The sequence below is a fragment of the Elaeis guineensis genome, chromosome 7, assembly GCF_000442705.2.
Source record: "Elaeis guineensis isolate ETL-2024a chromosome 7, EG11, whole genome shotgun sequence".
NCBI lineage: Eukaryota > Viridiplantae > Streptophyta > Magnoliopsida > Arecales > Arecaceae > Elaeis > Elaeis guineensis.
The window spans coordinates 60353904-60374838 of NC_025999.2; the positions used below are offsets into that span (position 1 = coordinate 60353904).

Sequence of the window (20935 nt, forward strand, 5' to 3'; positions counted from 1 at the left end):
ATTTTAACGGTGCTTTTTAGCGTCGTTAATGACTCTGCGTCATCCACTCTACCAAGACGCTTTTCGAAGCGTCGGCTTTTTATCTTTAACGACGCTTATAAGCGTCGTTAAAATTATTTTAACGACGCTTATAAGCGTCGTTAAAGGTTTTAAGAGAAAAAAAAAATACAGGTATTATCTACAAAAAAAAAAAAGAATACATACATTTCTGTACGAAATTATATCAATTATTCGAACATAAACCTGTACAATCACCACATTCACATTCACACCTGTACAATCACCACCATTCACATCAAAAGCAAACTTAAATAGAAAATTTAACCAAACCAAAAGATAATATTTTATATAAATAAAAATAAAGTACTAATCGTCCATTACAATCAAGAGTAATATAAATAAATATAAAAATACAATAAAAATAAAATAATATCAATCTACAGGCGGATGGTCGTCGTTGTCTCCACGTGACGTGCCGCTATCTCGACGGGTGCCTGATATGCCAGGAGCCTACAAGAAACATATCAAAAGCATGATTTGCATATTTATAAATAAAAATATATAAATCATTAAATTAATACAAAAATATATATTTAATATTATGTGTTTACCTGAGATGAACCATACATCTCTAATAAAGATGTAAGGCGATCAATCTGTCTCCTCATGGCCTGCATCTCGGCACGGCTCTGTCGCATCTCCTCCATCTCAGCGGCACGACTCTGTCTAATCTCCTGTATCTCCGCCTCGAGTCTGTGAATGCGTGAATCCTGAGCATCTGCTGCAGCATGCTGCGTATATCTACTAACCTCAGATAACTGAGTGGGGGTGACTCCTACTCCATAACCCCTCACTCGGTCGTAGTGCTCTGGTCCCATCAACTCTGTGAACACCTCGGCCTCGATACGGCTCTGCTGCGTAGATGCTGCGGACTCGTCGTCACGCTCCGCAATGAGAGATGTAGCCCTCTCCTGTATTTTTTTTGAAAACAAGAGTTATACATTAATAGCTAACAAAATTAAATTTAAATTATTACAAAAAATATAATATTAATAATGCCATACATATAAATCTCTCGACTCATCTCAAACAAAAGTACCATCCTGATGAGTATGAGTCATCCGGTAAAACTCCACTTGTCCGGGTTCCCTCCCATGCTCATCCTCCTACACAAATAATTTCAATTTTAAGCAAACAGTTATAATAATTTAAAAAAATATATGAGTATCATGATACAGACATGGTCCACGATACATAATGATATTAGTTATATAAATATTTCAACATAAAAATTAAAAGTTAATTATGAAAGTTTAAGGAACATACAAACTCCTGTCGGAGTCGTGCATAACTCTTCGACCCCGATGTATGAGGAACAGACTGAGCTGCTCGTGCAGCTCTACCAATAGCAGAATAAGTCTGTAAAATAAAGTAAAGAACTTGTTATATATATAATATATAATAAAAATCAATATTTTTATAAAATATTTAGGAAAAAAAGATAATAAACAGATAATATACCTGTGCCCTCTCGGAGAACCAATAATGAACCAACTCCATCCACTGATGAGGGGGTACATCAGGAGGACAATTCCTAGCAACCTCCTCCTCTGTCATACCCTGTCTCATATAGTCCTTCTTCAATTGTGCTCTATATTCTTTCCATTTGCGGTTGAGAGACTTCATTACAAAATCATGAGTGGATGGAGGGAGAACAAACTTGCTCTATAAAAAAAAAGTTAAATGAAATAAATTATATAAATGATTAATAATTAATATACAGTATGAACATCAATTCATTACCTCTATAACTCGGAGGAGCTCAACTTTGTACGTTGGAAGCATATCATTCCATTTTGCATAGCCCAACGGACATAGCTGAGGCCTCCGAGCAACAGTCCCCAAAAATGAAGTCAATAAGCAGGCAGCTTTCTTAATTGGCTGACCTAGCTGATTGCACTCCACAACAATCCTCTCACCCTCACGCATCTGCCACACATCTCGTACTACTGTGGGTCCGCGTCTGGGGCGTACTCTCCCGGATCCATCTGCAAAAAATACATAAAAGTAACTATATCATAAATATATATAAAATAAAATTAAAAAAAAATTACATGAAAGATAATATATACTCTGCACGTGTATCTCATCATCTGGCTGATGAACAGGAGGATCGTGCTGTGCTGATGATGAAAGACAGGGCTCAGAATGCTGTGCAGCTGAACTGGCCTCAGGCTGCTGTGCTGAAGAAGATGTACCGGCCTCTGTCTGTGAAAACTGGAACTGCACACCAGCATATCGTCCCCTACGACGCATGATGTCACCTAGCATTTATATAAATAAAAGGTAGAATCAGTTAATATATGGAGTAAAATAACATAATAATTAATGCAAAATATATACATCATAAATAATTATTACCAGTAACAATCAAGCAGTAGTGTTTTCTTCGAATTCTGTTCTAACCAACGTCGTCGTAGCATTTAAATCATCAGCTGGCATAAAATTGTAGGGCATACATTGTGTATAAGTGTCATCGTCATCATCCTCCACTTGGTTTCCCATATCATATAAGTCTCTAGGTTTTGTTTTGATGACAGTAAACCAATCTTTATCTTTTGCGTCTTGTACATAAAATACTTGACGAGCTTGAGATGAAAAAATGAATGGGTCATCCTTCAATAACACACCAGTGTGTATCAACCTTGAAAAATTTACAAGTGTAAATCCATTTGCATCTTGTTTCAAACCCCTTGGTGAGTTTATGTCTATCCAATCACATCTAAACAGTACTACTTTAAATTTTTCATAATAATCCAACTCATAGATATCTTTAAGTGCACCATAATAGGATTTTCCATCCGCTTCCACCATAACACTGCTATTCTGTATTTTTCTAAATTTTTCTCGTTCTCTAGTATGAAATTTAAAGCCATTAATTATGAAACCATTATATCTATTCACAATCTTGTTAGGTCCTCGAGCAAGAGCTATTAGTTTATCTGAATTATTTGTCTCCATCATCTTTGATACCTAACAAAAAATGATATGACGAAGTGCAGTTGAGTTATCTGATATTAAATATGTATCAAAAATTAATATATCCCATAATTAAATATAAATCACACCTGATTCGAAAGCCACATAGGGAATAACTCGACCAACCATCGCTGTTCAATCCTTGCATTAGGACGAATGTTATGATTGGCTCGTCTCTGATAAATTAAAAATTCACTGCATAAAATATAAATATATCATTTAGAATATTATATCTAATATAAAATTTAAATTTTGATGTCATTCCTTAAATATACTAATCTGCGATGGTCAGATATTATGTCACTATGAAGTAACACATAACGATGTGCTTGTGCTAAAGATTTTTGATCAAGTACAATACTTTCAGCTCTTCCCAAGAATTTTTCAGCAGTTAAGAACTTATACAGTTCTGCATTCTCCACAAAGTCATTATGCCGTTGAGGTCGACTAAAAATAGTCTCTACACCTTGAAGATATCTTGAACAAAATGTCAAACATTCATCTGCAATATATGCTTCAGCAATCGAGCCTTCGGGATAGGCTCTATTTCGCACATAATCTTTAAGACGCACAAGATACCTTCAAGAATTAAATATTTATTAAAATATCAGTATGCTGTTGTTTCTAATAAAATTATCAAAAGATTTAAGGTTTGTAATAATATCTCTCAATAGGATACATCCATCTATAATGTACCAGTCTACCAACTTTAACTTCTGAAGCTAGGTGAATGAGCAGATGTACCATAATAGTGAAAAATCTAGGAGGAAAAATCTTTTCCATCTGGCAAAGTGTAATTGCAATATCGGATTCTAACTGATCAAGTTCCCGAAGATCAATAACTTTGGAACATAATGCCTTAAAGAATGACGATAATCGAAGTACAATTGTAACAACTTGTTTCGGCAATGACGATCTTAAAGCTATTGGAAAAATATCTTACATCAATATGTGACCATCATGACTTTTAAGATTTGAAAGTTTTCGATCCTTTAGATGCACACATCGTGAAATATTTGATGCATATCCATCGGGTACTTTGATACTTTTCAAAACTCCCAAAAAATTATCCTTTTCTCGAGCAGACATTGTGTAACATGCAGGAGGCACATAAATTCTATCATTAGCAAGCATTTTAGGATGAAGTTCCTGTCGGATACCCATTTCTTTTAAATCAAGACATGCCTTCATGTTATCTTTGCTCTTTCCATCAAGGTTTAAAAATGTTTCAAGTAAATTATCGCAAACATTCTTCTCTATATGCATGACATCAAGATTGTGCCGAATAAGATTATGTTTCCAATAAGGTAAGTCAAAAAAGATACTTCATTTTTTTCATAAATGTTTACTTGGCTGTTGTGTAGATGCTATCTGTGTGTCTTCCTCATTTTCATCTTCGAAATAATTGTCTGGATCTTGAAACACCTCTGCATCTATAGTACTGATACTGACTTCCTCTGGTAACCCTTCGTGCACTGAGCTTTCAACATCATCCCTTCCTCTTTTTTTAGAGGACTTTGAGTGCTTACCATAGCTGTAATTCATGCCATCCATTTGTCTATGAACATCAGTTCCAGAAGGTGGAATAGGGGCACATCCCAATTCTATAGTACCATCAAACAAATCTTTCTGAAATCGAACGGATGATTTGCTTTCAACCATCGACGATGTCCCATGTAACAAAATTTACCTCCATGTTTTAACCAAATTGAATATGTTGAATCTCCACAACAAGGACATGCGACCCGTCCCTTTGTACTCCAGCCAGATAAATTGGCATATGCTGGAAAATCATTAATAGTCCATAACAAAGCTGCCCGTAGTTTAAATGTTTGGCCATTGGAAGCATCAAATGCATCAACACCCTCCCATAACTATTTCAATTCCTCTATCAAAGGCTGTAGAAAAATATCAATATCATTGCCTGGACCCTTATCTCCTGGAATAACCATTGACAAGATAAGTGATGATTGTTTCATGCACATCCACGATGGCAAATTGTAAGGTATCAAAACGACTGGCCAAGTGCTGTAGGTAGAACTCAGGGTCCGAAATGGATTGAAGCCATCAGAAGCTAAGCCAAACCTAACACTGCGAACATCAGAGGCAAAATCAGGATGCCTATCATCAAATGCTTTCCATTGAAGACTATCTGCTAGATGTCTCAACATTCCATCCTTTGTACGTCCTTCATGATGCCATCTCATTGATGAAGCTATTTTTGATGATGCATAAATCCTTTTCAATCTAGGTATAAGAGGAAAGTAACGCAATACCTTGGCCGATTTCTTTTTACTCCGCGTTGCATCCAATTCATTCAGTACATCATCTCGATCTTCTTTTTGTGTTATCCATCTTGAAGATCCACATACATTGCATGACTCTTGATTAGCGTTTTCACCCTGATATAACATACAATCTTTCGGACAACTATAAATCTTTTCGTATCCAAGATCCAATTCCTTTACTACTTTCTTGGCTTCATAATACGATGGTGGTAAACGAGTGCTTTCTGGAAATGCATCCTTTAATAACTTGAGCAGCATGGTAAAACTCTTTCCAGACCATCCATTCAAATATTTTATATGAAATAAATGTACAAGAAAAAAAATCTTAAAAAATTTTGTACAACCCGGATATAATTCTTCATCTGCATCTTTCATTAAGGTGTGATAACGAGCTGTCTCATCATTAGATGTATGTATGGGCTCCTCAACATGCATACGTTCCGTATGCGTACATCCATCAAACATCCCAACTGTTTCTTGTATACTACTGGATTCTCTTAAATTTTGAACATCAAATCCAAAAGCATCTGTGATCAAACCCCTTATATCATCATCTCTTGCAGAATTGTCTTCTAGGCTAGTGGATCCAAAATGAGTCAGGGGTTGGTTACATGATGATGGCAACATAGATTCTCCATGAAAAATCCAGTCGGTATAACCTCTTAAAAAACCATTCCATACCAAATGTTCTTCAATATTTTGTGGATCTAAAGAAGAACTATTTACACATTTCCGACATGGACATAAAATCTTTCCATTCAAACTACTTTTCTCCATACCAAATTTAATGAAGTCATGAACTCCATCTAAATATTCTTTACTATTCCTTGGTTTATTTATCCAACTTTTGTCCATTGTAGGATAAAACTGACCGAACTTGCAATTTATCTAAAAATAAAAAAAAATTATACAATCTATATTAATGCAATGAGTAAAAAATATCAGTCATTTCATAAAATCCAAAAAAATAACAGCTAGATAAAGTTTACATAGTAAATGCTTGCTATCATCAACTAATAGGTAAAGAAGGTCCTATCCCATTCAGAAAATGCATTAATTGTATAGGTCAATTACAAAAATCAAATGATATGCAACAAGAGCTGAAAAAAATTTCGACAGCATTTCTCCTTAGTTCTCCGTATAGGAAGAACAAAAGAAAAATACCATCCAAAATTTATTTCGAACCCTCAGCATACCATTTGATTATGGTAATGACCTATAGAATTACTCATATTTTTCAAACTGTCCATACTGGATAATCAATTGATCAATGTACATAATTCTTTTATCCATACAAAAATAAATAAATGTACGGATACAATAGAATATGTACATTAATCAAAAGACGGGTCTACGTTTCTATGTAATGCAATTTTTTTTAAAATTAATTCATAATTAACATTGCCTGGCATTAAATTCACAACCATCACAAAAACACCCATGAAAATCTACTTAGCATGCATTTTAAAATTATTGCTAGCCATTTCTGTGATAAATTTTTATATTAATGCAATTTAAAATTATTTAGATAAATTTCAACTCTAGCCATTTTTGTGATAAAAAGTTGCAACTAATACTACAATTTAATGAGAGATTATCAACCAACTTGAATATTTCACAATGATATAGAAAACTATGCACCATGTGCTCATAATCTCCATATAACAGAAAAGATATTTAACTTTTCAATCACAACAAAATGAAGTCTAATCTGATAAATGAAAAGCTTGATATCTCGCTAGCATTAGGCTAAGAGCCACAAGGAAAAAAAAACAAGTGTCATTTGATTGGACTGATCAGTTGTATGTGAACATTAGACCATACAAATCAAACAAAGCCACTTTCAACCATAAATACATGTCAAATAAGGACATACAAACTAGATTTGGGTAGTCACATCAATAACTAAAAATGATCACAATCAAAATAAAAGAGCTTTCCTCCACCTTAAATTGAGTCCATGGTAGATGCTAAGTTGTCTTATGGGCCTAATTCTCATGCGAAAGTTCAAAATTTAAAGCTAATTAGCTTTTTATCTTGTAAGGTGCTTGATTAGGACATCATATTTTACACAACTTACTAGTTAAAATAAATAAGTTTTATTTTTGCTTTTGAGGAAATCTTAAGTTATATTAGTTATTAAGATGAAAAATATTTCAATACTTCAATTATAGTTAATTTAAAATGACCATTTACAATGTGATATCCTTTGTAGTTTACCTTAGATATTATTAGTATTTTTTGGTACAAACCTTGAATACCGTTTGATCACTCATATTTTATAGTATTTCTAAATCCACCCTTTATGAAACTTTCATAAAAGACCGTAGAAAGTAGTTTATTCACATCTATTTCTGAAAACACACCCCACAAACTTACAAAAATGACCTACTTCATCTTTAATGTTGCATGTTTAAGCCAATATATATATATATATATATATATATTTCATTTTAGCAAAATAGACGCTCAAAACATGCATTCGGTATAGAAACAAATTATATTACTTAAATTAGACATTCTGTAGAAAACTATAACACCAAAACACAAAATTGTTCTGACGGATCGATAACCGGTGTCAGATTTAGGCAATTCGATCGGGCAGTCATATCCATCCGATCAAATTCCGATCCAAAGACCAACCAATCCACTGGGTGGCGGATCGGGGCCCAGAAGCCCCTCGCGACTGGCATTTCCATATAATGAATGAAATAAATGATTCATCACATCCGATCCACTCCCAAGTTTCACGGTTAGTAATTCTTGATAACGAAATCGAAGGATAAAACAAAAAAGACAAAAAGGAAATAGTTCCTGAATCAAGGTCTTCCCAGGGAACAAAAAAACCGAAGAAATTAGCCCTGACGTGGGGAAAGAAAGCAATCTGGATCCAACTAATCCGAAGATTTCACACAGATTCTTGCATTGATTCCCATTTATTAAACTTCGATTTCAGATCTAGATCAAAATATGATCGGAGTTGCAACATTTCTATCGAATATTCATCAAAATAGTATTAGAAACAAAAAGAAAAGGATCGTTAATCCAGCTACTAACCGTACCCGAGCACAAACCTCCGGCGATTCGCGAGGAATCCAAAGGGTTGCCAAGCTCTCTGCCTCCGAACTCCGGTCTGGCCGAAAGGAACGGATTAGTAATTTATGGTAGGCGCGACCGAAGTCGGGCCGGCCTGTAAATCGTATTTCAAATCCCTCTTAGCAGCAGGGAAGCACCACGATACATCACCACGATACATCCCTCTTAGACGCTCAAAAGCTTAAATGACGAAGAGAAAAAGGGAGGAGAAGGACCAACCTCGGAGGACAGGTACTCGAGGACGGCGGCGAGGAAGACCGGAGTGCCGGCGCTCACGGACGGCGGCTGCGCTACCAATGGCAGAGATGGGGTCGGCGGAGGAAAGGATGGAAAGCAGGGGCGGCGAGAGATAGATTAGGGCACGGGAGATTGGGGGTATTAAACGAACCTAACGACGTTTTTTAGCGTCGTTAAATACTGTACAAAAGCGTCGGTATTTGCTTTATTTAACGACGCTTTTGCTAAAAGCGTCGGCATTGACGTTGGATAGTTTTACGACGCTTTTAAGCGTCGTTAAAAGACGACGCTTTTTAAAAGCGTCGGCAGGTCAGCGCAACCTGCCGACGCTTTCCAAAAGCGTCGGCAAAAAAAGGTCGTTAATTCACTGTTTTCTTGTAGTGAATATAGGAGATAATCACACAATGCCCAGAAAAAAGGATAAAGAAAAGAACAAGAAATCAATCTTCTACAGACCAGTTCAATGATTCTAGCACTGAAAAATGGAAACAGAAGAATAAATTCTTAAAAAGAGAGCAAGGTTGAGGAACTTAGATTTCAAAGCAAGGTTCAAAGGCTCAGCTTCACCTTTGCTCCACCAGAAACTGCAGTTGCAGCATCCGTTGTAGCAAATGGCTGAAGCCATTGCCTTTAGAGCAGCAGACCATCCGTTCCCATTTATAGATGGGGAGGGAAAACAGGAAAGGAGAGTATTGCTATGCATCTTGATGCAGTCCGGAATCTGGTTTCCCAACTAAAAACCCATTTATCATAACATATAAAGATTAGCAGACGCTAAAAGACTGCAACGTGGTAAGCTCATTATTTTGCCTCTAAATCTGTCAAACAAACAAAGCTGCTTGAGCTTGGCTCCAGTTCAGGTCGGGAAAAGCTCACATCAAACTCAGTTAATTGAAACCAAATGAATCAAACTTCAGCCAGCAGATCAAATAGGCTCAATAAATTTCAAGCGGAGCCAAAAATCAGTCCAACTCAAACATATACATATCTAGCAAAGTTGTATGTACAAATGCACATTGAGATGGAAAGTTAAAAAATATTTTGAAAGAAACTATGCAATCTCATGAATACATGCAGAGAGGTTTGGAAGATCTGTGTGCTAGAAATCAATATCTAAGACTTTAGTTTTTCACCTCCATCAGAAACCTGGCTAGTTACACCATCCTCTCAACAAATGGCGCCGGCATAGAGCAGCAGACCATCCAAGCTGCCTTGCTACTGTTTAGAGGATAAACATGGCAGTTTAAAGAGTAATGCTATGCAACCAATGCAGTACTCAATCTGGTTTCCAAACTGACCTACCATCACACATGGACATCAGCTGAGGCTAAAGATTGCTTGCTGGAAGATCTATCATCATGGCCTCTAGCATAGGGCTGTCAAATAAACTGAACAGCCTGAGCTCAGATCGAGTTCAGCTCGAGAAAAGCTCAAATCAAGGTTGGTTCGAAAATATACAACTCAAGTTTGAACCAGCAAGATAGACTTAAGTTTCATGTATGTGTGCACGTATTTGCATGTGTATATTTGAGACAAGAAAAAAAGCTCACGTCTCTGCACATTTTATCTGACATTACAAGGAAATGAAAACCCTCGCCTTAAGAAATGCTTACAAGTGGTTGCCTGTGAAACAGCAGACCATCCAAGCTTGCCAAAGCATTTTTAATAGAACAAAAAAGGTAAACATGTCTTTGGTTCAGGAACAAGAAAAAGCAAAATAAGAATAATTATAACAACCGGAATATTTACACAACAAGATATAAATAATTTGGTTTGGCCATTTTTGGCTGAGGGTGCTTTTGCTCATTAAAAAAAAAGTAAAATTTTTTGCTACAATTTTTGTATGCATGGAGAGAAATCAGGAAAGAAAGAAAAATGCAACAATGAAAGACTTTGTGAAAACAAGTCATAAAGGAAAAACGGCATTGTTCAATTCTCATAAATTTCTCCAAAAGCTAAACAATTAGTCCATCTTCAAAACTACATTGAAGCTACTTGCGTCTTAAAGCCAATCATTTAGGTTATAGATGATTGCGCTCTATATATGTATATGAATTATAAAATAATAAATATTATTTGGCAAGATTCATCATAAGGAATACATCTTCCTAAATAGAACTCATATGTTATGATGAAGTCCTTAGAGCTACTTTCAAAACGATAAATGAGGATTTATCATATGGTTCTTAAATCCTACTCGCAACCAAATGATACAATTATTATAAGGATGATAATTGTATCAAGTGTAGGTCGTTGTGTGTCATATTAGTTGGTTATCCTCTTAACCAAAGCGTGTGGTGATACAGGTATGGCATATGAGTGATTTATAGGAGTATATTTCACTGAGCGTGATCACTTTCAGAGTACTTTACTGTCAAGGGTTGCTCTGATGGGATATGGGTATGTGTGTTCCTCTGACCTGAGGCTGCCTCGGTGACTTGCAAGCAACTCATTGTGCTTTGGTGCCGGACTATCCGAATTTCTAATTCGGTGACGGAAGATTTCTAAATACAGTCAAGTACTTATGAAGTCTAAGTGTGAGTAAAGATAGGATTGACCGCTCCAAGTAAAATTGGAGATGATGCATCACTGTGTTTTAATTTAGCAAAACTTTGATCAAAGTAGTCCTAGTGAGGAGTCAGAAAATTTTTGAGGTTGAGATACAACGTGGACCACTCATCCTGGATTGACAGTTTAATCCAAAGTCATCCTTGAGCATCGAGTGTCAAAGGGATGAATTATACGGTAACTATATCCATATGAATTCTAGAGTGTTGTTGGACATACATTCGACCTATCCGGATGTCGAAAACTATTGCTAGATGGTAACATCGATTAGTACAAGAGTTGTTCTTGTGCTACCGGCTTAGGTTCGAACCTATAGGGTCACATACATAAAAGTACCATCTGATCAAATGGCTGATCAATGATTATGAATCGTTGAAAGATTTAATTATTAATGTGATTGATGATTAATCCTTTGCAAAGGTTGCAATAAATTATTTACTAATAGTTGATAAATTAGAAGAATAATTATTAATAATTTGATTGTTATTGGCTCAATTTGATTGAGTAATGGAGATTGGATTAGATCTAATTAAATTGGATTCAGTTAGGTTTGCTTTGGATTGATTGGATGCAGTCCATTGGATAACAGGGCTTGTTTCAATTGATCTTAGGGATGCAAATCAAATTTTGAGTTGAATAAGATTCAATTTAGTTTGATATAGGCTTTGATTGGATTAAATCCTATTGGATAATAGGCTTGATTGGATCAAGCCCTATTGATCAATAACTTCTCTGATATCCATTAAAAATCAATCTCTAGATTAATGTGGTTTTAATCTAACTAATTCTCTAATTGAATTGGGGTCTAATTGGTTTCATAATTAGGCTAGGACCTAATTAGTTAGTTTGTTATAACTAATTCCTAAATTAATTAGGATTGGGTCCAAGAATTAGTTAGAGTTTGATCAAGATTCATGAGTCCTATTTGAAATAGGGCTGAACCAATTCTCTCCACCTATTTATTTAAGATCTCTCACACCCCACACCTCTTCACCATGTAAAATCCCATGCCCCACCAAAGGAGCCATGTCCTCCCCTCTCTTCCATGAAAAAGAAGGGGTGTCTCCTCCTCTTTTGGTCACCAAAAAGAAAGGAGGGGCATCCAAGAGTTGGATGCTCCATATCCCATGCATCTAGGCTTCCTTCCCAACCCCTTTTGAAAGAATTTTATGAGATTTTTATTGCTAGTTCTTAGGCCTCAAAGAAAGGCTCTATTTTTAGTTTTACAGTAGAAAATTGGAGAAGAAAAAATTTTCCCAATGAGAGAAAGAGAAAGAAGAAGAAGGGTCTTCTTTCTTGTGTGCAGCCTTGGAGAAGGAGTTCTTCTCATAGATTTTTTTTTTATTTTTTTTAAGATAAAAATTAGATTAGATCTAATTTTTAACATGAAGATTTAGAGAAGAAATATTAAAAAAATTTGGTTGGGTGTTTGGGGCTTCTTAGAGTTCTATATCAAGGAGAAAAAGGGAGAAGAAGAGAGAATAATGATTTTTCTTTTGGATCTCTCTTTTGGGTTCTTCTAGAGCTTAGAATTTTATGTGATTTTCAGTATGAGAAATCAAATTAGATCTGATTTTCATCATGAAAAATTAGAGAAAAAAATTCTTTTTAAAAGTGTGAAAAGAAGAGAGAAATGTTCTCTTTTGTGCATGGGAGAATTGAGAAGAAAAGGTTCTTCTCTTGATCTCTATTGTAGAGATCTGATGCGTAGATTCAGAAAGAAAAAGAAAAGATCTTCTTATTCTTCATCTTCTTCATGTTCTTCTTAGATTAGCCAAAATATGATATTTTCACGAGTTAGCACTCTCGGGGAGATCCATCAGCATATAGGCTTCGTGTGGATACCTATAGAGGCCGGACACATATGCGGCTGCTGAGCTTCATGAAGAATCAACTACTATAGATTTTAGATACGATGATCTGCTATCCGCGCTCAGGTATGGAGTTTTAAAACTAATTCATATTTAGATATGATTTAAATATATATAATTTAGATATGATCTAATTACATATAGATATGATCTATACTTGCTGAATTTTAGATTTCAGATTTACATACATGCATATTAGTCCATGTCATGAATCTGGTATGGTAGTTTTAGATTTGATCTATGTATTCATTATAGATTAAATTATTTAATCTATGTATGTTTCACTGTAAAATTTTAAAATTGTATGTACAAAACCATCACTCTTCCCTTCAACTGGTATTAGAGCGAAGGTTCATTATGACATGAACATGTATGCATGTAGAGTTGAAATCTAGATTTAGTAATGCATGAGATATGCTATGATCTGATTTTAGATATGATCTAATGTAAAAATTAGATCTAATATAATTTAGATTTGATCTAAATTTTTACATATATGATAGTGAGTAGATTAGATGATCTGATTAGCAAGTATTTGGATTGGGTTGATCACTAAACCATCCGATCATAGGAGCAGAAAAGGTTTAAAAGTCTTCTCTTCCTATTTGATAGGGTGCTCTTATGACATGAAGGGGTGCCATATGATTTAATCCCATGAAGAAGAAAGCGAAAGAAAGAACTTACTTTTCTGTAAAATTCTAGATGTTGAAATCCTAAAAATTTTTGTATGTGATATAAAGCTTGAGTTGTATGAAAAGTAAAATATCTAATTTGTATGATTAAAATTATTTTAATCATAGAAAGTAAAATTTAGAATCATAAAATGTTTAGATATGATCTAAAGTATGTTATGATTGATTTTATTTTAGTTTATACGAGAGTTTTCAGATCTAAAATTATATGATACTTGTTGGCACGCTAACTGAGCCGACTAGTTTTGAACTGAGTCCAACAAATTTTCTGATTTAATCGATTCAGTACTGACTGATCCGATCCAGTTATCTTAGATCAAACAGTAATGGTTATTGTTTATGATCAGTTAGTTGATCAAATATCAGACTTAGTCGACCTACTGAAGCATGCCAACTTAGTTCAGAGGTGAGCCATTCTAGTTTTTGAAATAAAAAATTTTAAATAAAATTGATATAAAATTATTTTATAAAATTGAAATAGTTTCAATTAATAATCTTAACCCATGTTAATACTATACTTAATTAAGAATTAAAAAATATATTTTAGATTTATAATTATGATTAAAGATCTAATGATATTGTATAAAATATGAGGCATGGGTTAGCTCAAATCAGGTCCTTTTAATTAGGTTAGACCTAAGGTTAGAATCAAAGACCTAATGGACCAAAAAGATAGTTGATCAAATCTAACCAATAGTTGATTTAGATTGGATCAAGGATACTCTAGATCAAATACAATAGTTGTAGTTGGTCGAGTCTATATATTTAATTAAACAAAATAGACCTTGATTGAGGCTCAAAGGTTGAACCCGAGTTATTGAGCTGATTAAATCACTAAGTGACTCAAGTTGACCTATGTCGTTAAGGTTAATCAGTATGACTGATTTAGGTGCCCATGACTGATTTGTCTCTAGTCCTTCTCATAATTTGGTGAAGTCAGTGGGAGGATTTATGACGTACCGATTGGACCCTCTAGTCACTAATCCTTCACATGACTTGGTGAAGTTCGTGGGAGGATTTATGATTTGTAAGTCGACTGATGTCTTCTAAAATATATTAATCAAATCCTCTAAATTATTAGATTCATAAAATGAGCTAGTTATGGAGATAACTAGATCATAGCCTCCTAGTAAGGTGCATGATAATGAGTCCAATATTCTAAATAGGCATTGGAGGTGCCACACGCCTGGTGTCTATTACGTATTGAAATTATCATCCATCATATGACCATCTTATTATATCTTTATATCAATTTTTAGATTGGTCGAGCCACACTCGAGCCTGAATATTCATTTATTGGATGCACTTGATATTGTCATATTAACGATTTGACCTAATCAGGATTGTTAGTGGAGGTGTCACACGCCTGCTGAAGGGATATCTGGGGCAAAATCTAATTGCTAGAAATTATTTGGAGAAATAATTGATTATGAACCTATCCATAGATGTACTAGGGTTGGTCGAGCCACACTTGGGTCTGAATGCAGTCTGTGTGAATTTTGGTACCCACTAAGAAAATTAAAGTAATTTCTTGGATTGGAGATAGAGGCCACCAATTCGTATAAAATAGTAGAAGAACCTTTAGACTAAAGTCCAAGTCTTGAGGCTTAAAATAGTTCATATACTAATAGGTCAATTGTTCTCTTTTTAGAAATAGCTAGAATATTGTTGCTCTGTTCACTATTAGACAATGACAACGTTATCAGACCTAACTTCGATAGCCAATATCGAAAGTTGAATATAGTTTTTGAGCGAATTGATCAAAAAGTCTCAGGCTAACTCAAACAGGCTTAAAAGATAAATCAACAAATGGTTGCTGGTCAAGATAGTTATATGATAACTCTTTGAAGTTTTTCTATTGGTAAAACTACTATCTGGGTATAAGATACTGATAGTACAAATCATATTTGTAAATAGTTACAAAAGATTTCAGGATAGTAGAAGGTTTGTAAATGGCAAGAGACTCCTGAATGTAAGAGATGAAAGTCTATTCCAGTCTTTGTGGGAAAATTCAGTGCTGGGGTAAAATGATAATTTTAAAACTTTTTCAAAATTATGATTTTACAGTGAAAAAATATTAATTAATCTAATTAATTAATATAAATTTATCCTACATTAGGATCTAAATATGATATATAGTATGCATTCATTTAAATTTGAAATTCAAATTCGAACAGTAAATACTTTACTGTAATGTGTTCAGAACATAATACCTTTGTGCGGGTAGTAGATCACCATAATTTGATCACCATTAGGAGAGTCTAATCATCATGACGCAGCCACACGACATGTCTAGCCTCTGCGGATCATCCACACGAAGCTCCCGATCTGATCGACTCCTCACGAGTGCTAGCTCGTTGTAGAGTCTTTTTGATGGTGGATGCTGATCGAACTCCTTCGATCGATGTCTGTCGATTCTTTGGATGCTCTGAATCGTCAACAGACGTGCTTGAGAGGATGTTGAAGATCTTCTTGAGATTTTTTGGGCTCACGACACACGTAGCTCACTTTCTCACTTTTCGAACCCCAGGTTAAAACTCTAGGGAATTCACCGAAAATCTTACACCCACTTTTCTTTCTTTTCTTTCTTTTTCTCTTGGAAGGATATGGACTTTCTTCTCACGCACAAGACTTCTCACGCTCCAAAATTTTTCTCCAAAAAATCTTCTTCTTACACGCCCCACTCTTCTCCTCCTTTTATAACAACATCAAACGTCTTATCCAAAAGAAAGGATAAAGATGAGTAATTGCACATTTGAATTCAAATCAAATTTTGAATTCAAATGGACACCAACTCATCCCTTATCCACTAAAGGCGTGAGGCGTGGCTTAAATTGTGCATGGAGTGATTTCATGAGAAACTTTTTCTCATGTAATAAATAGGGCGTAAAAAAAGAGATAAGGTGCAAAGATTGATTGCCCATTCAAATTCAAACTTTATTTTGAATTTGAATGACCAACCAATCATCCTTATCCACCCATTTGGCACATTAAAGTGGGGCATGGAGAGGGCTTGGCATGAGAAAAAAAATCATGAGAAGTTCCTTCTCATGAATCCAAATGGGTGCAATGGAAGTGAGGTGGCGCATGGAGATTGGGTCAAGGTGGTTTAATTATTTAAACCAACCTAATTGAACTAAATAAGTTAGGTCCAATTAGACTAATTTAAACCCAACTTAATTAGGATTAATTAGGCTCAATAAAATCTTAATCAAATCAGGAATTGACTAAGCCCAATCGCTGATCAAATCAGGGACCAAACCATCTCGACGATTAGGTCAACTCTTAACCTAATCGGGTCAAACCCAACTGAATCCAATTCAATTGGACTTGATCCAAAAATAATTACTCAACCAAATTGAGTTAATTAATGATCAAATCACTAATTAAACCTCTCATAAATATTGAGTCTAAATTCGATGGGCAATCAGGCATCAGAATTCATCGATATGTAAACCTGATCGAAAAATCCCAACCAGTGGGACTCTTGACCCCGGTACCCATAATGTGTGGAACTCGTGATTAGAGAATCCTGATTCTCGATCATTGAGTCCCAAACATGTAGGATTCTACATTATCCATCAGATCAGATAAGAACCTCTAATGTGTGTGACCCTGCAGGTTCGAACCTAAGCCGATAGCATAGGAACCAATTCCTGTACTAATCGAAGTGACCATCTAGCAATGGTACCCAACGATCGGATAGGTCGAAGAGCCGCAATCGCAATACTCAGAACCTACATGAATATGGTTACTGTATAATTCATCCTTTTGACCCCTATGTTTAGGATGACTCAGGGTTAAACTTCAACCCTGATCAGATCATCCGAATCGTGTTCAACTCAAACAGTCCTGTGACTCCTCACAAGGACTACCCTGGCCAAGGTTTTGTTAAATTAAAACACGACTGTACATAGCTTCTAAACTGGAGTGGTCAATCCCATCTTGACGCACGTACCGACAAGTCAAGTACTTGACTACACCCAGCAGCCTTCCGTTACTGAATTAAAAATTCAGGTAGTCCAGTGCCTAAATGCAGTGAGTTGCTTGTAAGTCACCGTGGCGGTCTCAGGTCGGAGGAATATTTATACCCATATTCCATCAGAGTAAATCTTGACAGCAAAAATAGCTCCGGAGTCGGTCACGTTCAGTGCAGATGTACTCTTACATCTCACCTGTATGCCATACCAGTGTCTCCACACTCATTGGTTAAGAGGATAACCAACCTATATGGCACATAACGATCTATGCTTGATAAACGTTGTCATCTTTGGTAACAACGTATCATTTAGTCACGAACAGATTTAAGGACTAAACGATAAATCCTCCTTTGTCGAGTCTAAATAGTCCTAAGGACTTCACCACAACATAGGAGTTCATTAGAAGATGAAATATTTTGTGATGAAAAATATCAAAATAATTTTTATTAATTCATAATTCATGTACAAATACAAAAAAGAGCACAACCGTCAACAGGCTGACGATTGGCTTTGGGACACTATTTCCAACAATCTCCCACTTGGCCTAAAGCCAATCGAAGCAGTATTTAATATCCATCTTCGACTTGTAGTTGTCGAACTCCTTTACCGTAATGGCTTTAATGAATGGGTCAGCCAGGTTCTTCTTTCCGTCGATCTTCTGAAGATCGACGTCACCTCGATCCATAATTTCTCGGATGAGATGGTAGCGGTGCAGAATATGCTTTGTCCGCTGGTGTGCCTTTGGTTCCTTCGCCTGAGCAATGGCTCCAGAGCTGTCACAGTAGAGCAGAACTGGACCAACAAGGGAGGGTGCTACTCCGAGCTCGGTGATGAATTTCCTTAGCCACACCACTTCTTTGGCAGCATCTGATGCAGCGACATACTCCGCCTCGCAAACTGAATCAGCCACTGTGTGCTGCTTGAAACTTTTCCAGTAGATAGCCCCACCATTAAGGGTAAAAATAAATTCTGATACACTTTTGCTGTCATCATGATCAGACTGGAAACTAGAGTCTATAAACCCTATAAGTCTCAAGTCTGATTCACCATAAACAAGCCACTGGTCCTTAGTATTTCTTAAATACTTCAGGATGGTTTTAACAACCTTCCAGTGATTCTCCCCTGGATCAGATTGGTATCTATTCACTACCCCTAGTGAGTATGCCACATCTGATCATGTACATGTCATAGCGTACATGATAGATCTCACTACCGAAGCATATGAAATCTTACCCATACGCTCTCTCTCTTGAGGTGTTGTCGGACAATCCCTCTTCGAGAGAGAAATTCTATGGCCTATCGGAAGATAGCCTTTCTTGGAATTCTCCATGCTGAACCTCTTCAGCATAGTATCAATGTACGTGGACTGAGATAAACCAAGCAACCTTTTAGATCTATCCCTATAGATTCTCATCCCTAGGATGTAGGAAGCTTCTCCCAGATCCTTCATGGAGAACTGTGACGACAGCCAAATCTTTATTCTCTGTAATGCAGGGACATCATTCTCGATTAAGAGAATGTCATCCACATACAATACAAGAAATACTACTACTGGACCATTAGCCCACTTATAAATGCATGGCTCTTCTCCGTTCTTAATGAAGCCATACATTTTGATCATCTTATCAAAATGTATGTTCCAACTCCATAATGCCTGCTTAAGTCCATAAATGGATCTCTGTAGCCTGCACATCTTAGACTCATCTGTGGATGTGAATCCTTCAGGTTGTATCATATACACCTCTTCATCCAGCTCTCCATTTAGGAAAGCTGTCTTCACATCCATCTGCTAGATTTCATAGTCCAGATGGGCAGCTATCGCAAGCATAATCCAAATGGATTTGAGCATTGCCACAGGAGAAAATGTCTCGTCATAGTCTATACTATAATGTTGACGATATCCTTTGGCAACCAGACGGGCTTTATAGGTTTTCACCTTTCCGTCTGCGCCTCTCTTCTTCTTGAAGACCCACTTACACCCTATGGGTTTTACTCCTTCAGGTGGGTCAACCAATGTCCACACATCGTTGACCTTCATGGACTCCATTTCGGATTTCATGGCCTCCAGCCATTTCTCAGAGTCGGGTCTCTACATTGCATCCATGTAGGTGATCGGATCCTCATCATTTTCATCAAGTTCGATAGGATCGCTGTCCCAGACCAAGAAACCATAGTATCTATCCGGTTGACGTGGTACTCTACCAGATCGCCTTAAGGGTGCTTGAATAATGGGCTTCGAATCTGATCTAACCAAATCCGATTCAGGTTCAGCAATTTGTGTCGATTTTTCCACCTGTCGAACTTCGTCAAGTTCGACCTTAGAGGCAACAGTCCCTTCACCAAGGAACTCCTTTTTCAAAAAGATTGCCTTAAGGTTGACAAACACTTTTTACTCATCAGCTAGGTAGAAGTAATACCCTTTGGTCTCTTTTGGGTACCCTATAAAATTATACTTGTCAGACCTAGGTCCAAGCTTGTCCATAATTAAATGTTTAACATAAGTCGGACACCCCTAAACCCTAAGGTGTGAGAGTACTGGCTTACGTCCTATCCATATCTCATATGACATTTTGGTTACAGACTTACTCGGAACTCTATTTAGAAGGTAACAAGCCAATTTGAGCGCATATCCCCAGAGAGAGATCGGCAGACCAGCAAACCCCATCATGGATCGAACCATATCCAACAAGGTCCGATTCCTCCTTTCAGATACACCATTATGTTGTGGTGTTCTAAGAGGAGTCTACTGAGAGAGAATCCCATTCTCCCCAAGATATGTCAGAAAATCATTGGAAAGGTATTCACCTCCTCGATCAGATCGAAGAGTTTTAATACACTTTTCAGTTTGTTTTTCTATCTTATTTCGGAATAGTTTGAACATTTCAAATGACTCCGATTTATGCTTCATTAAATAGACATACCCATACCTCGATAGGTCGTCTGTGAAGGTTATGAAGTAGAAATATCCACCTCTTGCACTTGAGCTCATGGGTCCATATACATCAGAATGTACCAAATCCAAGAGTTCACTAGCTCGCTCACCTTTTCCAGTAAAAGGTGATTTGGTCATTTTACCAAGAAGACAGGACTCATAGGTTGGAAGTGATTCACAATCACCTACTTCAAAAATTTCTTCTTGAGCCAACCTATTTATCATGTTCTTA

General features: G+C 36.3%; 1 protein-coding gene across 1 annotated transcript; it reads right to left on the reverse strand.

The window, feature by feature from the left end:
• Positions 1-319: 319 nt before the first annotated feature.
• Positions 320-970, reverse strand: LOC140859043 (uncharacterized). The gene is made up of 2 exons (XM_073260202.1): positions 612-970; positions 320-510 (listed from the first exon to the last, which is right to left on the reverse strand). Exons 1-2 carry the CDS (start codon positions 876-878, stop codon positions 433-435), a joined length of 345 nt encoding a protein of 114 aa, XP_073116303.1. The 5' UTR covers positions 879-970; the 3' UTR covers positions 320-432.
• Between the last annotated feature and the right edge of the window lie 19965 nt (positions 971-20935).

Bases quoted from the DNA above. Each gene is read 5' to 3' on its own strand.
- LOC140859043 (XM_073260202.1), bottom strand. From the start codon at position 878: ATGGGACCAGAGCACTACGACCGAGTGAGGGGTTATGGAGTAGGAGTC. The intron at 511-611 runs GTAAACACATAA...TGTTTCTTGTAG, and splicing joins AGATGTATGGTTCATCTCAG to GCTCCTGGCATATCAGGCAC.